The 19,876-nt window shown below is 44.8% G+C and overlaps 1 protein-coding gene across 4 annotated transcripts in view; it reads right to left on the bottom strand.

Moving 5' to 3' along the window:
• TIAM2 (TIAM Rac1 associated GEF 2) overlaps positions 1 to 19,876 on the bottom strand; it is a 272,790-nt gene that overhangs the window by 124,643 nt on the left and 128,271 nt on the right. For all 4 annotated transcript variants that reach the window (XM_015137091.3, XM_077999579.1, XM_077999578.1 and 1 more), the window contains 2 exons: positions 8,316 to 8,426; positions 5,480 to 6,679 (listed from right to left, as the gene is read on the bottom strand). In XM_015137091.3, coding sequence (XP_014992577.3) covers positions 5,480 to 6,673 — 1,194 coding nt within the window. In that variant the 5' untranslated portion in view covers positions 6,674 to 6,679; positions 8,316 to 8,426. The remainder of the gene's footprint in view (positions 1 to 5,479; positions 6,680 to 8,315; positions 8,427 to 19,876) is intronic.

Raw genomic sequence — 19,876 nt, 5'->3', positions numbered from 1 at the left:
TCCAACACAAAAATCAAACATAGGCAGCTCTAAATACAATTCATACTTATATAATACCGTTGCTCCCTGTGAGGACTGGTGCATTGAACATCAAGCTGGCCATGCACAGAGCTGAAAACACGAAGACATTTCTCTAATATCTGGATTAGAAGTCTAGTCACTCAAGAAAAATAATTTGCATACAGGCTATTCACTGGTAAATGGCATTAATTAAAATTTTCAGCATAAAGTGAGCTTAACTTCTGACTCAAAAGGCACTGACGTTCAACATTTACGGCTTAAATGAAGATAACCCTGCAGAGACGCCAAGCACACTCAAGACTACTCAGCTGCTAGTGGGCTTTCGATTATATTTTCATATGCATTAAAATAAAAATAATGGAAAACTGGGTCAAGGACCATTGACTAAAGGTCTTATTTTGAATATTACATTGTGTAGAGAGGTTTTCTTTTCAGAAATTTCATCCAAAAATCAAGTTGCAATTACTTGCTGTCTTGTAAGAGAATGATCACACAACTGGAGAGTACTTCCAAATACCCAGGAGCTGTGAACAACTGCACCCCAAGCAGATATTACAAATGGAAATATGATTTGTCACCATTTACACAGGATCTCCAGTCATATTTATACACTGATGCTTATGTATAACAGAGCAAATAAACCAGCTACTGTGAGTCACTTGGACAGGAAACTTTTGAAATACTTAAGAGTTTTTTTTTTTTTAATTCTCACTTTGTTGCTTTTCAAAAACTCCTGGCTGGGCTCGGTGGCTCACGCCTATAATCCCAGCAAGGGATTACTTGGGAGGCTGAGGTGAGCAGATCATGAGGTCAGGAGATCAAGACTATCCTGGCTAACATGGTAAAACCCCGTCTCTACTAAAAATACAAAAAATTAGCCAGGTGTGGTGGCGGGCGCCTGTAGTCCCAGCTACTTGGGAGGCTAAGGCAGGAAAGGTGAAGAAACACTTCTCATCTAGCTAGTATTAACATTATCTCAGCGATAAATATATCCCTCTGACTCATAACCCAAAAACACTGGAATTACCTCTGATACCCTGCCAGGGCCATGATGGAATGCTTCAAAACAAGCACAACTCTGCCAGAGAAAGGCACAAAAGTCCCAAAGTTAAGAGTGACCTACACACACTCTTGACACTGCTTCTCAAGTTACAGTGGCAACTTTTACATATCTAACCACAGCAAAGCAAGGATTTTACTTTGTCAGAAATGGCGGGGGTGGGGGGAATGCATTTTAGCATTTATAACTGATTCTTATACGTAGTATGAACTCTCCCAGTCTCTAATAAATTTCTAAATCTTTTTATCTAGAATCCTAATAGCCAGTGACTAATTTTCAGGCTAATAAAAAAGAGCCTTTAAAAAATATAGAACGTCTTTAAACAGGTTCAGCAAGAATTCTTAATCACTGTGTTACGTAGATGAAACTAAGGTGGCTGCTATATATATACACAAATCATATGATTTCCATTTCCATACAAATGACTTCACTTCCACCAAATCGAATAATCAGAAACAAGGACTAATGTAACTTGATGACCAGGGCAGTACAGCGGAGTGGAGATGAGTAAAGACTCAAGAGGAAAAACTTAGGCCAGGCGCAGTGGCTCACACCAGTTATCCCTGCACTTTGTGAGGCCGAGGCAGGCGGATCACCTGAGGTCGGGAGTTCAAGACCAGCCTGACCAACGTGGAGAACCCTGTCTCTACAAAAAACACAAAATTAGCCGGGCGTGGTGACGCACGCCTGTAATCCCAGCTACTCAGATGCTGAGGCAGGAGAATCGCTTGAGTGAGCCGACATGGCGCCATTGCACTCCAGCCTGGGCAACAAGAGTGAGACTCCATCTCAAAAAAAAAAAAAAAAGAATAAAAACTCAGAGATGTCACTTCTACAGAAAGACATGTACTGCAAGATTCCACTTACACGTAGAATATGAAATAGTCCAAATCATCAAAGCAGAGAGTACAATGGTGGTTGCCAGGGGCAAGAGAGGGAAATGGGAAGGTGCTGCTCAAAGGGTACAAAGCTTCAGCTTTGCAGGAGGAATGAGTTCTGGAGCGCTAAGGTCAATTATGGTGACTACAGTGAATAATAATATATTCTATGATTAAAATTTGCTAAGAAGGTACTTTTTTTTAACAGAGCTAGACTCTGTCTCAAAAAATAAAATAAATAATAAAATTCCAATTCTTTGATTCTAACCAGTTTGTTTGTTTGCTTGTTTGTTTGTTTGTTTGTTGTTGAGATGGAGTCTCACTCTGTTGCCCAGGCTGGAGTGCACTGGCATGATCTCAGCTCACTGCAACCTCTACCTCCTGGGTTCAAGCCATTCTCCTGCCTCTGCCTCCCAAGTGGCGGGACTAACAGGCACATGCCAGCATGCCCAGCTAATTTTCATTAGAGATGGGATTTCGCCAAGTTGGCCAGGTTTGTCTCGAACTCCTGACCTCCAGTGATCCGCCTGCCTCAACCTCCCAAAGTGCTGGGATGACAGGCGTGAGCCACCGCGCCCAGCCCTAACCAGTTTGTTTTTAACTCTACAGGCACACAGTTCAGAGTTAAGTTTTTGGACAATGCAGAATTGAAGTAGACCCAGTTCCCGTGGGCAGGAGAGGCAAGGAGGGTCACTCTGCCCATGATAGAATGATTCATACACAGCGGCAACTGGTCTACTTCTGAACCGAGTGGGAACTGACACTGCAGGAGGCTTCGCAGAGCCACGTGTAGCCAGGCCACATACACAGATGAGCAACACACTGAGTGCACATAAGAGATGCAGATCATTGGCTCGATGCCACCACCAACTAGGGGACACAGTAGGTGACAGCTGAACACAGGTCGGCACCATGACACTTGAATCAAAAAGGTGTGGACGTTGTCCACCTGGGACTGCCGCCCTCGAGTAAGCAGAAGCTGCGCGTCTTCCATTATGCTCAGCTGGGATCAGTTGTTTAGGAAATAGGAACTGAGAGAAAAGAGTCAAGGAAATCTCTACTATTTCGTGGTTTAGTCTGAAAAAGTGATGATCCAGGAGTAAAATCACTATACAAATGACTACAATGTATTCAGGGACATGAAGAGGTCCTGAAAACAGGATGCTGATCGTCTGTTCTTCATCTCTGTGTGAAGGAGGAGGAGGGAGAACCCAAGGCCAGCACAGGAGCGGGTGGTGGAGGCAGACACGCTATGCATCAGAAGGAAGTAATGAATGTCAAACTTTTAAATCTGAAGCAATCTACTCAAAAAAGTTATATTATTTTCCACCCCTAAATCTCCATATAATTAATATAATTTTATAATTTTCTGTCTATCTAGGATGCAATTTTGCTAGAGACTAATTGCCCACACAAATTCCCTTCAACTCCAGTATTTATACAGAGTAATTTTAAAAGAAGCTTCTCCCCTCTACAAATAAAAAATAAAAACATGTAACAAAACAACAACAGGCCGGGCGCGGTGGCTCAAGCCTATAATCCCAGCACTTTGGGAGGCCGAGGCGGGTGGATCATGAGGTCAGGAGATCGAGACTATCCTGGCTAACATGGTGAAACCCCGTCTCTACTAAAAATACAAAAAAAAAAAAAAACTAGCCGGGCGTGGTGGCGGGCGCCTGTAGTCCCAGCTACTCGGGAGGCTGAGGCGGGAGAATGGCGTGAACCCGGGAGGCGGAGCTTGCAGTGAGCCGAGATCACGCCACTGCACTCCAGCCTGGGAGACACAGCGAGACTCCGTCTCAAAAAAAAAAAACAACAACAACAAACTGAAAATCTAGCAATCGCCTCTAGTTACCTAAAAAGGCAAACTATCATTTTTCTTCCTGGTGGATAAGCCGCTTTGCTCCCCCAGTCAAACTCTACACGCCATGATACAGAAGTATATACACGATTCTTATTTTATCAGTTTTATCAGTATATATATTTTTCTATTACATGCACTTAGGTACAAGATATTTTCAGGATGCTGTTAGCTATCTCCATGAGGAGGTGAAGATTACACACAGAGGCCGGACGTGGTGACTCATGCTTGTAATCCCAGCACGTTGGGAGGCCGTGGCAGGAGGATTACCCGAGGTCAAGAGTTTCAGACCAGCCTGGCCAACATGGTGAAACCCTGTCTCTACTAAAAATACAAAAATTAGCCGGGCATGGTGGTGCACACCTGTAATGCCAGCTACTTGGGAGGCTGAGGCAGCAGAATCGCTTGAACACAGGAAGCAGAGGTTGCAGTGAGCCAAGATCGCACCACTGCACTGCACTCCAGCCTGGGCAACACAGCGATACTCTGTCTCAGAAAAAAAAAAAAAAAAAAAAAAAGATTACACTGTAGATATATCATCTTTTTTTTTTTGATGTACCAACTTAAGCATAGAAATTTTAATTTAATCAGAGTAATATCAAATTTAACGTGCCTACTCAACCAAAAATAATGACAATCTCATCTGTTTTGTTTGGATTGTAAGAATGAAGTCTAGTAAAATTCTCAGATAACCAATTATTTCAGGAATTCTCTCCAACTCTACTTACCTTTTTTTTAAAGACAGAATCTCTGTTGCCCAGGCGTGATCTCGGCTCACTGCAACCTCTGCCTCCCAGGTTCAAGTGGTTCTCCTGCCTCAGCCTCCCAAGTAGCTGGGACTACAGGCACCCACCACCACGCCGGGCTAATTTTTGTATTTTGGGTAGAGACAGGGTTTTGCCATGTTGGCCACGCTGGTCTCAAACTCCTGGCCTCAAATGATCTGCCCGCTTTGGCATCCCCAAGTGCTGGGATGACAGGCGTGAGCTGCCGCGCCCGGCTATGGCCAAGTCTTAAGATTAGGCCTGTGGAGTGCAGGCAAGAGTGCGGGGACATACACAGAACCAGAATGCTATTGACTGAACATTTGTTTCCCCCCTCCCCAAAATCCATGTTGAGGCTTTAACTACCAGTGGATGGTATTTGACTGACACCTTTGAAAGGTAATTGGTTTAGAGAGGGTCAAGAGGGTAGAGTTCCCATAATGGGATTAGGGTCCTTATAAGAAGAAGAAAGGAGCCTAGACCTCCCGCTCTCTCTGCTGTGTGAGGACACAGCAAGAAGGCGGCCGTCTGAAGCCAGGAAGAGAGCCCTCCCCAGAACTGGACCACACTGGTACTCTGACCTCTGACTTCCAGAATTATGACAAATAGATGTCTGTTGATTAAACCACCCAGTCTGTGGTATTTTGTTTGCAGCCCAAGCTGACTAAGACACGGGAAGATTAAAGTTGTCAGCTAAAAGTGAAAATATCTGAAGCAAAAGAAAAAACAAACCCACACCTGAAAATGAGATAAGCCAGGCTTTCCACTGAACTCTTCACTTTTGCCAGATCATTTAAGCACCCCGACAACACTCTACGGTGGCTTCTACTAACCTTCCCCTTCTCCAGATGGGGAAATTGTGGGGACCCTTCCCTCTGCTCTAAGGTACACTCACCTGGAGTTTCCTTTTCTTCCTTGAGAGGCTTCCTGTCCAGTCACTGATCCGTCGCATCCTGGCTTTGAGGGAGTCCTTCTTTGCAGTATCCTCAACTAAGGCTTTGGGCTTCCGACAGGGGAGAGTGAAGGAACTGTACTGGACGGGGTCCCTGTGTGCCACCCTGGAGGGCACATCAATGTCAGAGGCAAAAGAGACGCGGTTGCTCAGGCTGGCATGCGTGCCCATGTATTCATCAGAAAGACGGATACCTGAGGGGGACAGGCTCCCCAAGTTGGCATCTTTGTACAGTTCCCGAAGGGAGGAGAGGGAAGAGCTTTGGTTGAAAGGCTTTTTGGCATCACCAGGTGGGAAGCTGGCATGGAGGCTGGGGTCAGGCATGCCGGGGGCCAGGAAGGAGCCCTCAGCCTCGCTCAGCTCTCCAGCGTTGCCCCAAGGGGAGTCGTACCAGGATGACTCAGAACTCAGGGAGCTGCCTTTGCTGGACCGCAGGCGAGAGTCCGTGGGAGAGGGGCGATGGCTGGGCAGGGAATCGGCGCTGGACCCCCTCCTGGCTTCAGGCACTGGGGAGGTTTCTGATGCTAAGGTAGGTGAGTACCTCAGCAGCTGCACTGGCTCACTGGAGTCCTCTGCAGGCACTTTGCTGGGGTTGCCACCATTGTGGAACTCGACCCTTAAACACCCATCCAGCTTCCCCAGCGTTTTGATGAGCACTCTGGGGCTCTTGCGGTCTTCGCCCGGCGGGGTGGAGGCAACGCTCTCATTCCTCCCGTAGCAGTTGAGAAGGTGTCCGTTGCAGTCTCTGGAGGTGATGTGGTTATCTGCCGGCTCATGGCCAACAGAGTGGAAGCCGTTCTCAGTTGAGAAAGCAGCACTGATGCCCTGGAAATCCTTCCCTGGGGCATTTGTCCTGTGCGTGGAGTAGGCAACGCCTCTGGAGACCTTGCACGTGGAGCCACCGAGTCTGGATGCGTAAGGCTGGTTACTCTTAAAGTGAGAAAGGCAGCTTCGGGCCAGGGACCTGGACTTGTAACCTGCTCCGCTGCTTCCGTGACCCCATCCATGCAATGACTTTTCCTCTTTTGCATGAATCCCACGTATTTTCAGGGAGCAAGGAATTTGCTTAGCACCAGTGATAGTATTGCTATGATTTTTAGATCCTTGAAGGGTGTACTGACTCTCGGAGTTGCCCATTTTAACCTAAATTAAGAACAGTTGCATCAGTAAGACCGTGGCCTAAATTACACTCCATTATGACAGAACTTTTGAAAAGAATGTGCTGCATATTACACAGCAACTTTAGTGCCTGGAAGGACTCAAAGGAGTAGGGACAAGAGTCAGTCAGTAGAACAGGCTCTCCTTATTTTGAGAGGCTGCTCATTAGCTACACAGACAACACTGCACACTTGTCTGCTAGTTATTTTAAAGACATTATTCATTAGACAATATTAATTTAGAAGTTGAACAGGCATAAAAATCAGCTTATGAGAAAGATCTGCTTCAGGTGTTGGGAGACTTTGAACTAATGATTTTTTTTTGTTTTTTGGGTTTTGTTTTTCTGAGACAGGGTCTCACTGTTATCATCCAGGCTGGAGTGCAGTGCTGCAGTCACGGCTCACTGCAGCCTCAACTTCCTAGGCTCAAGTGATCCTCCTGCCTTAGCTTCCCAAGCAGCTGGGACTATAGGCATGTGCTACCACGCTCAAACTCAGGCTTTTTTTTTTTTTTTTTTTTTTTTTAAGATACGGGGTCTCACTCTGTTGCTCCAGGCTGGTCTTGAACTCCAGGGCTCAAGAGATTCTCTTGCCTCGGCCTCCCAAAGTGCTAGCATCACAGGTGTGAGCCACCACACCAGACCAAATTAATGATTCTTAAAGAGAAAAATCAGGGAAAGTATCTTTATTCTGTCAGTCTAAATACATAGATTTCAGTGATCAGAGAGATACAGTTTCATTATACATAAACTACTGGTAGAGCTAACATCTCTCCATAGTATTGTGAGAGATTTTTACTCAAAAACTACCACATTTTTATAACATGACACCAAGTGCCAGGCTCTGTTGGGGCTCTAGGAATACCACAAAAGAAGAAGGCCTGCAAGTCCTCAAAAATGAGGCTGAGATGAAAAATGGGGGAAAAAATAAGAGCTCTCATTTGGGAAATAAAAACATTTTAATAAAACTAATCTCTAGAGCTTTTCTAAAGACTTCAGGTGTCTTCACTTTAGAATATGATGAGAGAAGTAAGTATGAAGCTGACTTAGAATAAGGGCATCAGAAAAATTTAATATTAGACTCTCACTTCCTTGTAAAAACCCCAGTTTGCTCAAGGAGTCTATTAGTTAAGCCAAACTCAAAGTGAAAAGGGGGAGAGGGAAGGAGGGAGGGAGGGAGGAAAGAAGAAACCATCTCTTTTGATTCTGAAATAATTTTTTTGAGGTGGGATCTTGCTATGTTGCCCAGGCTGGTTTCAAACCCCTGGGCTCAAGGGATTCTCCCGCCTCAGCCTCCCACGTAGCTGGAACTACAGGCACAGGCCACCATGCCCAGCTAGTTTCTCACTCAAACCAGTATATCACTATTTTAGGTCAGTTGGAGGTGGTGCTCTTCTGGTGAAGTCTCCAGATAAATTTAGTAGGCTGTTTATTTTTAATTCTTTTATATCTAAGAATGTGTAGCCACAAAACAGAAGTTAAATGGATTGACTTTTCTTTGGTGGTAATTATCAAATATTTTAAAATCAAAACCACTAGCCCAAATAATTAAATCTTTACTTATTACCTTAATCACAGTCATGCAACTTGACATGACCCCCAAGGCACATGGGTTGGGTTTACCTGAAGTCTAGTTTCTGCTCTGAGGGAGATTAGTGGTCAGTAGGCTTTACATGGTCTTGGGAGCAACGCAGCACATTTAACAAGCACGCAAAGTGAGTCCATGAAGTGAGCCTGAAAAACAGAAATGCAAGAAACCTCTGTGAAGCGTTTTACTCCAAGCTCCCACAAAGTCAAAAGGAAGGTTTAACACAAATTATAAGAAGAAACAACTGGTGTCCAGGGTCACTGTCAAGGTAATAAGTGAAACGTCTGTGAACCGTGTGATTCATCAGGGTCATCTGAAGCCAGAACTGCCCATCCAGTCTTGCAAAGGCCACCAACTCAACACCCAGTCTGCAGTCAAATGCATGCCTTTGTTTCAGGGGAGACCGCTCCAGTGAGTCATGCGTGGCTCATCTGTCACCACGACCAGGAAAACAACTCTCAGTCTCACAGCGCTGCAGGAGCGTCGGGCTGGCGTGACGGAGGTGGCCCTTGTTCTCTATTTGACCAAGCAATAAAAACACAGCCCAAAATGTAACATCACACTGAATAGTCCTTGGCTAAAATAATTTAGCTTGTAGACGTTGACCCCATAAATGAGATTAAAAGCTTTCTTAAGCACATGTTAGTAGGCGCAAGAGGCCCCCCCCGAGGGATAAGGCAGGGCTTCTGAAAGGGAGGAGGACTGGATGAGACGGGGAAGCTCCCCTCTGGCCATGCTCACTGCTGGATACGAAGCCACAGACATGGGAAGCAGAGGGGTGAAGGCTTAATAGTGAGTTTTTGTTCCTTTAAAAAAAAAAAATGTTTATTTGTAATTGTGGTCAAACAAACATGGATAACATAACATTTTTCATCTTACCCTTTTATTTTATTTTATTTATTTATTTTTATTATTATTATTTTTTTTGAGACAGAGTTTTGCTCTTGTTGCCCAGGCAGGAGTACAGTGGCGCGATCTCGGCTCACCACAACCTCCGCCTCCAGGGTTCAAGCGATTCTCCTGCCTCAGCCTCCCGAATAGCTGGGATTACAGGCATAAGCCACCACGCCCAGCTAATTTTGTACTTTTAGTAGAGACGGGGTTTCTCCATGTTGGTCAGACTGGTCTCGAACTCCCGACTTCAGGCGATCCGCCCACCTCAGCCTCCCAAAGTACTGGGATTACAAGCGTGAGCCACCGCTCCTGGCCCATCTTACCCATTTTTAAATGTACAGGGCAGCAGTAAGTACACTGTTATACAACCATCACCGACATCCATCTTCCAAACTCTTTCCATCTTGCAGAACAGAAACTCTGCACCCATTAAACAGCAACTCCCCAGTCCCACAGCCCCTGGCAACTGTCACTCTACTTTCTGTCTCTATGAATTTGAGGACTCTAGATACCGCATGTAAGTGAAAGTATTTGTCTTTTTGCAACTGGTTTATTTCACTTAGTATAATGCCCTCAAGTTTCATCCCCGTGGTAGCAGGTGTCATACTTTCCTTCCTTGTTAAGGCTGAATAGCATTCTTTCTATCTATCTATCTATCTATCTATCTATCTATCTATCTATATGCCGCATTTTGTTTATTCATCCATCCCATGGAGAGACACTTGAGTTGCTTCCACCTCTTGGCTATTATGAATAATGCTGCTATGAACATGGGTGTTTATCCCTTCCAGACCCTGCTTTCAACTTTTTGGGATATATACCCAGAAGTGTGGAAATGCAATAGCATTAGGTTATTCTATTTTTAATTCTTCTTCTTTTTTTTTTTTTTTTTGGAGACAAAGTCTTCTCTGTCATCCAGGCTCAGTGGCACAATCTCGGCTCACTGCAGCCTCCGCCTCCTGGGTTCAAGTGATTCCCTTGCCTCAGCCTCTCAGGTAGCTGTGATTACAGGCGCGCACCATTACGCCAGGTAATTTTTGTATTTTTAGTAGAGACAGGGCTTCACCGTGTTGGCCAGGCTGGTCTCGAACTTCCAGCCTCAAGTGATCCACCCACCTTGGGCTCCCATAGTGCTGGGATTACAGGCATGAGCCACCGTGCCCAGCCCTATTTTTAATTCTTTAAGGAACCGCCATACTGTTTTCCACAACAGCTGCACCATTTGACATGCTCACCAACAGTGCAGCAGAGTTCCAATTCCTCCACATCCTCACCCATGCTTGCTATTTTCTGTTTTTTGACAGTAGTCATCCTAATGGACATATCTCATTATGGGTGTCAGTTTCATTTCTCCAATGATAAGTGATATTGAACCATCTTTTTCATGTGCTTATTGGCTATTGTATTGTATATCTTCTTAGGAGGATTCAATGGCAATTTTTTTTTTTTTTTTTTGAGACAGAGTCTCACTCTATTACCCAGGCTGGAGTACAGCAGTGCAATCTCGACTCACTGCAACCTCTGCCTCCTAGGTTCAAGTGATTTCCCTGCCTCAGCCTCCCAAGTAGCTGGGATTACAGGTGCCCGCCACCACACCTGGCTAATTTTTGTATTTTTAGTAGAGACGGGGTTTCACCACGTTAGCCAGGCTGGTCTCGAACTCCTGACCTCAGGTGATCCACCCGCCTCGGTCTCCCAAAGTGCTGGGATTACAGGCGCGAGGCACCACACCCAGCCTCAGTGGTGACTTTTACAGTTAGTGGGAGGAGAAGAAAGACACCAGAGCTAGATTCTTCTAAAAAAGCCAAAGACAAATCTGCCTGAGTCTATCCACACAGATACATTTTAAAATAAAAAAATAAAAAAATAAAGTCAAATACATTTTCCACTTGGCCATCAGCCAGAAATCCAATAGCTCAGCCTCTAATTAATGAGGACTGAGGTGCCTGCTATGCTGCCAACCCCCTACCTTTCAGTAGGCAGCTGTGCCACACATCTAAAAAGGGGATAGCAACCGCTAGACTTGCCACTAGAACCTGGCCCCATCTCACACATGGGGCTGGACCACAAGAAGCCCACCTTTTAAAAGTCCAAAACCGGCTGGGCGCGGTGGCTCACGCCTGTAATCCCAGCACTTTGGGAGGCCAAGGTGGGTAGATCACCTGAGGTTAGGAGTTCGAGACCAGCCTGACCAACATGGAGAAACCCCATCTCTACTAAAAATACAAAATTAGCCAGGCATGGTGGTGCATGCCTGTAATCCCAGCTACTCAGGAGGCTGAGGCAAGAGAATCACTTAAACACGAGAGGCAGGTTGCGGTGAGCCAAGATTGCGCCATTGCACTCCAGCCTGGGCAACAAGAGCGAAACTCCGTCTCAAAAGAAAAAAAAAAAAGTTCTAAACCTGGCTGGGCATGGTGGCTCAAGCCTGTAATCCCAGCACTTTGGGAAGCCGAGGCAGATGGATCACTTGAGCCCAGGAGTTCGAGACCAGCCTGGCCAAAATGTTGAAACTCCATCTCTACTAAAACTACAAAAAAATTAGCCGAGTGTGGTGGCACACACCTGTAATCCCAGCTACTTGGGAGGCTGAGGTGGGAGAATTGCTTGAATCGGAAGGCAGAGGTTGCAGTGAGCTGAGATCAAGCCACTGGACTCCAGCCTGGGCAACAGACACAGCAAGACTGTCAACTGTCTCTCAAAAATGATGATGATAACAATAAATAAATAAAGTTCAAAACCTGAGCCACTGCTCTACCTCAGCTACCCTTTCATTTTTTTAACTGAGGGAACTACAAATGGCCAGAGAAGCTGCTGGCTGCTGCCACTCAGACTGTCACAGCGAGTGGATCAGAGTGAGCCTTCATTTGTTTCCTTTCGTAAAGACCAAGGTCCAGCGATGACACTGGAGGCAAAAGGCTCCCGGCCTCTCGCTCCTCAGCCACCTCTCTTTGTCAGCCCTCCTGAGCTGCAGCACACACAGCACAGGCCCTGAGTTCGCCAAAACCAGAGCACAAAACTGCAATTGAGTGGCCAACTGTGTCAGCGGCTCATGGACACACAAAGAGGTCAGAATTCAAAGCCACAGAATCGCTCCCAGGTGGAAGTTTCTGCCCAGCGGCAGGTTAGAACCTAAGCTCATCTTACTACTTTTGCAATTAAATAGCTTAATTGTTTTATTTCGTGGGATATTTCTAAAAACACAGGAGACCCCATCCTCTACTGGACGCTGTGCACTCAAGCCCTAGCACCTGGAGGCTCATGTAAGCACTCAGCAGACACCTGTGACAGCAATTCATGTGCTACACAGTTGATGGGGACCCCAGACCAAGGGTGGGAATCCTCCTTACTGGGTATGACAGAAAGACTGGTGTATCAACTCACAAGGATACATTTCCATAATTAAGATAGAGAAAAGCAAACAGGGAGTGACAGAAGTATAGAACAACATGCATTTTCACATGTGCACAATGCTGACAAAGTGTGCAACGTTGGGTCAGTCCTGGCAGGAAAAAAACAAAAAACAAAAAAAAACAGCCTTAAACTGTAGGAGGAAGAATTTATCCAATATTTATGAGAAATTTATTGACAGGAAGGATAATCCCTGAGGGAAGCTAAGTAATTATTGTCCCCGAGGAGTTTGACAAGTTGAACAGATATTTATCTGTCATGCTTCAGCTATGATTTTTGTCTGGAAGCAAGGGAATATTTAAGGCAAATGTTCAGTAACCTCTGGCCCCCTGACTCCTTTATTAAAGGAATTTTATGATATTCCAGTTTAAAAACTATTTTAGTTAATAGAAAGGGGGCTGAAAAAATTAAACAAAAAAAAAACAGATTTCATGTAAACTCTTTTTTTAAAAAAGTACTTTAAAAGGGCCTGATGTTTACAAATAGCAAAAGTACGTATAGGTATAGTCACCCGCAGTAACCCCTGTGAAGGTATTCTAACCTGCAGGAATGGGTATGAGCTATAACAATATGTGGCGAGGCCCAGGGCTGGAAGAGATGTAATTTAAGTGAAGTTACTCTGGAATAATGTGGCACCAAGTGTGTGTATACTTAGCAAACATTTTATGCTGTGTACAAATATTTTTATAATTATATTTTATTTACAGGACAATTATAATAAATATTGGAACTTTAAAAAACTGAATCACAATGACACGGACCTAGAAAAAAAAAAAATCCTACCTTTCATTCTGCATTCCCTCCAACCCCCAAAATCCTACCTTCCATTCTGCATTCCCTCCCAATCCCCAAAAATCCCACTTTCCATTCTCCATTCCCTTCCAATCCCCCAAAATCCTACCTTCCATTCTCCATTCCCTCCCAATTCCCCAAAATCCTACCTTCCATTCTCCATTCCCTCCAATCCCCAAAATCCCACCTCCCATTCTCCATTCCCTCCAATCCCCCCAAACCCTACCTTCCATTCTCCATTCCCTCCCAGTCCCCCAAAATCCTACCTTCCATTCTCCATTCCCCTCCAACCCCCAAAATCCTACCTTCCATTCTCCATTCCTTCCAATCCTCCAAAATCCCACCTTCCATTCTCCATTCCCTCCAATCCCCCAAAATCCCACCTTCTATTCTCCATTTCCTCCCAATCCCCCAAAATCCTACCTTCCATTCTCCATTTCCTCCAATTCCCAAAATCCTACCTTCCATTCACCATTTCCTCCTCATCCCCCAAAATCCTACCTTCCATTCTTCATTCCCTCCCCATCCCCCAAATCCTATCTTCCATTCTCCATTCCTCCCCAACCCCCAAATTCTCACCTTCCATTCTGCATTCCCTCCAATCCCCCAAAATCCTACCTTCCATTCTCCATTCCCCTCCAATCCCCAAAATCCTACCTTCCATTCTCCATTCCCTCCCAATCCCCAAAAATCCCACTTTCCATTCTGCATTCCCTCTAATCCCCCAAAATCCCACCTTCCATTCTCCATTCCCTCCCAGTCCCCCAAAATCCTACCCTCCATTCTGCATTCCCTCCCAATCCCCCAAAATCCTACCTTCCATTCTCCATTCCCTCCAATCCCCCAAAATCCTACCTTCCATTCTGCATTCCCTCCAATCCCCCAAAATCCTACCTTCCATTCTCCATTCCCTCCCAGTCCCCCAAACTCCTACCTTCCATTCTCCATTCCCTCCCAGTCCCCCAAACTCCTACCTTCCATTCTGCATTCCCTCCAATCCCCAAAATCCCACCTTCCATTCTCCATTCCCTCCCAGTCCCCTAAAATCCTACCTTCCATTCTCCATTCCCTCCCAATTCCCCAAAATCCTGCCTTCCATTCTCCATTCCCTCCCAATTCCCCAAAATCCTACCTTCCATTCTCCATTCCCTCCCAATTCCCCAAAATCCTACCTTCCATTCTCCATTCCCTCCAATCCCCCAAAATCCCATCTTCCATTCTTCATTCCCTCCCAATTGCCATTCACATGAGTATGCTCTGTAGCTTTTTAAGTAAAATTACAAAGAGTGGAAGTTTTTCTTTTTTAAAAGTGTGATCAATAACCACACCAGAAGTGTGCAGCAATGTGGAGGAATGTCCTAAGTATGCCATCACAATCCCAACAGCCACTGTCATCTACTGAGTCCCAGGGAAAAATAGCTTTCAGGAGGAAATTCGAGATTTACCTTTCCTTCATTTGCCTTTAGCCTGGGCTTGATTGGATGAGTCAGATTCCCAAATTCTCTAGTTCCATGTGTGTGGCATTTATAGCAAAGAAAACTAGAATCATCCGCCTCTGCTTTGTCTTTGGACTGAGGCCCTGAGCTGGCTGCCCAGATGGAGCAACTGAAGGGGACTAGGAGGAAACCCTCTGGGTGGGCAGATGGTGCTGAGCAGAGGCCTGCGAGGAGGGCGGGGGCCCGGATCCGGGACAGCAAACAGAACGGAGCCACTGCAAAAAAGCAGATCTACAGCGGGCCGAGACCGTGAGAGGAAGCGCAAGTGCTACTATCAGGAGATACCAACAGGCTTCACGTTGCTCCAGAGAGATTTTTATACTAAACTAGGACCCTCCTCCTAGTCCCAGGCAAATACTTCAGATAGTGACAAGAGCCAGATAACAAAAGGGCTAGCCATCACTAACCATAACAATATCTACTTGGTTTTCTTTATTTGGGGAGGGTAGGGGACAGCTTTAACCACTAAGGAGAGGAGTCTCCGAATTCTGGTCTGGTTTGCATCAGTGAACTCAGGTTAAGCCCTGCTTCTGTCTCTCAAATAGCATGTGAGACTTTGGGCAAACTGCTCACGCTTTCTGAATTTCATTTTCCTCATTTGCAACTTGAGGATAAAAATATCTGCCCTACTACCTCACAGACTGAGAATCAAGTGTGGAAATATATGTGAAACCATCTAAAATACTGTGAAATGCAACAGAGTACTATTATTAATTTGTAGTTATAAGTCTAATTTTGTATGTTATGATATCAGATCTTATTATAACTGCTGTTTCAGGTCTGTCATTACCTATTCATTATTCAATAATGCAACACAAAGTATTATTAAATTTTAAAGTCTGATTTTGTATATTGTGACATGGGATCTTATTAAAACTGTCATTTCAGGTTTTTCATTACCTATTATTAAATTAAACATTATATATAGACATAGATATAAATTTAGAATCTTCTAGGTTTTAGCATTTGATTTTGATCAATTCCCCCAAATTATGACAGCATATAAAACTACCTAATTTGCAAGCAGTCTATCAAATATAAAGAAAACCAGTGACACAAACCACACACTCTCATTAGTAGATACTCATGTTAGAAAATGTAAGAAAATAACCTGAATGTACATTGAACTCGTACAACCTTAAAGCAGTCATTCTCAACTACGGCGATTTTGTCCCCCCCAAGGGATATTTGGCATGTTTAGGAATATTTTTGGTTGTCACAACTGGGGTTTGCTACTGTCACCTAGTGGGTTAATGCTGGGGGATGCTACTGAACTTCATACAACATACAGGACAGTTCGCCACAACAAATAATTAATTATCTGGCCTAATATGCCAATAGTTCCTAGGCTGAGAAATCCTGCTCTAAAGTTTTATTATTGTCTCTATCACTAAAAATATTAAAACACAGGACAAATGTGCCTAAAAATCTAAAACAAAAGCATTCAACTCTGCTAGGGATCCAAACTGACTAATAAACTGTGTAAATCCTGCCAGAATCTGTTTCTCTCATCCTGAGTCAATGAACTACACTCAGAATGCATGAACTGAATACCAAGACCTGAAGGAGCTCATTTCTAATCACAAGAAGACTTGAACCCAATGTATATAAAGAGGCAGGCAAAAGGAACATCTGGTCTCCATAGGAATAATGCTTAGGAAGAGTAATCCTTACAAATAAAGTGAGCAGAAAGCAAGCTGCTGTGAAGGGCCTCAGAAGCTAAGCTTCCATTGTTGGGCCTCACTGGTCGTCTTTGAATTCAGCAGGACTCCTTCCAAATGCATATTAACAGATGAATAGATAGACCCATCTGCAGCGAGGAATGCCCTCCGAGCAGGATCTCCGCTGACAAGCATGGCTGGTATTCAACAAGGGGGAAAGTCATAAATTCCACAGAGACAATAGCTCAGCTTTTTGTCCAGTTCATCACCTTAGTAAGTCCATTTATCACAAGGAGGATCTCGGCACTCACACCTGTTTTAGAAAACATCCCAACATCTGCAGTATGGCTTACGGAAGGCTGATCAAGCCATGGGTCGTGGCCCGTTGTTGGGTCATGAAATCCATTCAGTGAATTGATACCAGTATTTTTAAATGAATAGAAGAGAACAAAATAGAGCAGAAGAGAGAATAAGCAGAACAGAAAATAGACGAGTGAATCCCAGTAGGAGTAAAATTTGTTTCACGAAACTAAATTCTTGTGGGTGCTTGTGTGTTTGTCAATACACTGGGTTGGGAAGTAAAATGATATCTTCTTGAGTCATGATTTTTTAAAAAATGTTTTAAAACCTGACTTATAAGACCACAAGAGGTAGTTTTGTCAGAATGGGACATCCATTCTAATAAAATCCAAGGACAGCCAAGCTCTGAAGAGTCTCAAAACATTTGAAAAGTCATTGTTGGCCGGGCACGGTGGCTCACGCCTGTAATCCCAACATTTTGGAAGGCCAAGGCAGGCAGATCACTTGAGGACAGGAGTTTGAGACCAGCCTGGCCAACATGGTGATATCCATCTCTACCAAAAATACAAAAATTAGCCAGTTATGGTGGCTCACGCCTGTAATCCCAGCTATTCAGGAGGCTGAGGCATGAGAATCACTTGAACCTGGGAGGCGGAGGTTACAGTGAGTGGAGGTTGTGCCACTGCACTCCAGCCTGGGCGACAAAGTGAGACTCTGACTCAAAAAGAAAGAAAGAAAACTCAAGGCCAGGTGCACTGGCTCACACCTGTAATCCAGCACTTTGGGAGGCCGAGGCCAGTGGATCACATGAGGTCAGGAGTCTGAGACCAGCCTGACCAACATGGTAAAACCCTGTCTCTACTAAAAATACAAAAATTAGCCAGGCATAGTGGGAGGCACCTGTAATTCCAGCTACTTGGGAGGCTGAGGCAGGAGAATCTCTTAAACACAGGAGGCAGAGGTTGTAGTGAGCTGAGACTGCACCACTACACTACAGCCTGAGCAACAGAGCAAGACTTCGTCCAAAAAAAAAAAAAAACGGGAAAGGGAAAGGAAGGGAAGGGAAGTCATTCCCGAAGGCAAACACTTCGGATAGAGACAGTAAGTACCAGATTTTTTTTTATTTTAAGATGGCCCATCATTAATGTGCACTCTGGACACCACAGATTAGGCCCATGGGCTTCATCCTTTTGCACTGCACAAATTTAAAAAAAACACACACACACACACACATTCATTGGACATTCAGCTTCTTTGCAGGAAATTTAGGAACAACCCAATAAGGAAGACAACCCAACAAGTGGGTCTTGGAGGATGAGTGGGATTCCATTAGATGAAGAAAGGAAAGAGAGGGCCATACGCAGTGGCTCATGCCTGCAATCGCAACACTGTGACAGGCCAAGGCAGGCGGATCACCTGAGGTCAGGAGTTTGAGACCAGCCTGGCCAACATGGTGAAACCCCTTCTCCACTAAAACAATACAAACATTAGCTGGGTGTGGTGGCAGGTGCCTGTAATTCCAGCTACTTGGGAGGCTGAGGTAGGAGAATCACTTGAAAATGGGAGGCGAAGGTTGCAGTGAGTCAAGATCACGCCACTGCACTCCATCCTAGGCAACAGAGCAAGACTCCGTCTCAAAAAAAAAAAAAAAAAAAAAAAAAAAGGAAAAGAAAGAAAGGAACTCCAGGGAACAGAAAATGGCTTGTGCAAAGACACGGTGCTCCATAACCACTTGCTGGATCCCTGAAGGACTGAATCCACGAGAGAATACATGGAGAAAGACCCCAGCTCCTTCAGGGAAAGGTGTGAAGGGGGTGCAGGTCCTGAGCACCAGGGTCAGGGACAAAGTTTGGAGAGAGGAGGAGGTGAGAGCGAAAAGGCAGGCTGAGGGAGGGGAAGCTAAGGGAACCTTGGACAGGCACCTGCCCATCCCCTTTACACCCTCCCCTACCCACTGTTCCCAGAAACACCACGGCATGACCATCATCCTCAGGACACTTTGGAACACCCTCTGGGAAAGGAGTCCACAATAGCCAATAACTCAATGTCAGTGTGGGCGGCAGTGTTGGCCCAGGAAGAAAATGTTCAAAGTACTGGCAGAAACTTGGGGAAAAGAAGTGAAATGTAAAAGTTCCACTCAACAATTCGACATGAATGTTTGGAGACTCTCCCATATACCAAGCACTGTGCTGGGTACCATGAGGGGCATAAGTGTAAGAGACAGCACCATCCCTTCCCAAAGGGGCTCATCAGCTTGTGTGTAGAGGGAGAGAGATTATAAACCGTGAAGCATTTGGAGAATCAGTAAGACAGCATATGAAAAGCCAGGCACGGTGGCTCACGCCTGTAATCCCAGCACTTTGGAAGGCCGAGGCGGGTGGATCACCTGAGGTCAGGAGTTCAAGACTAGCCTGATCAACATGGTAAAACCCCATCTTTACTATAAATGCAAAAATTAGCCAGGCATGGTGGCACATGCCTGTAGTTCCAGCTACTTGGGAGGCTGAGACAGGAGAATTGCTTGAGCCTAGGAGGCGGAGGTTGCAGCGAGCCGAAATGGCGCCACTGCATTCCAGCCTGGGCGACAAAGCAAGACTCCGTCTGCAGGGGGACGAGAGAGAATATGACAACTTTAACAGCATTAAGTTTATGAGAGAGATGGTGAAACCAGCAGTCCCACAAATATCACTGGTATGTTTTTGGAATGTCAAGTAAATTCAGTGGCCCGGCTATACGTGAGCCATCGCAGAAACTGAAAATATTTCAGGGAATTTAAACACACACACACTTTCAAGCAAAATTACAAAATCAAGGAGCTTCTCTGAACCTATTCTGGTTCAGGGGCTGCCCAATAAAAATTTTGTTTTTTAATTTTTTAAATTACAGAATCAATATTGTCTAAAATAAAATAATCCTGGATAAGATAAAATATTTTCCTTACTTTTATTTTAGAAATTATTCAAAAGGATTTTACACATTCTCACCGCGGCTCTTTGAAGCACGTTTTTTTTTTTTTTTTTTTTTTTTAATATATCAAATGTT

The sequence above is a fragment of the Macaca mulatta genome, chromosome 4, assembly GCF_049350105.2.
Source record: "Macaca mulatta isolate MMU2019108-1 chromosome 4, T2T-MMU8v2.0, whole genome shotgun sequence".
Taxonomy (NCBI): Eukaryota; Metazoa; Chordata; class Mammalia; order Primates; family Cercopithecidae; genus Macaca; species Macaca mulatta.
Note: the sequence above shows the minus strand (reverse complement) of the source record. Positions and strands in the feature narration are given on the sequence as shown.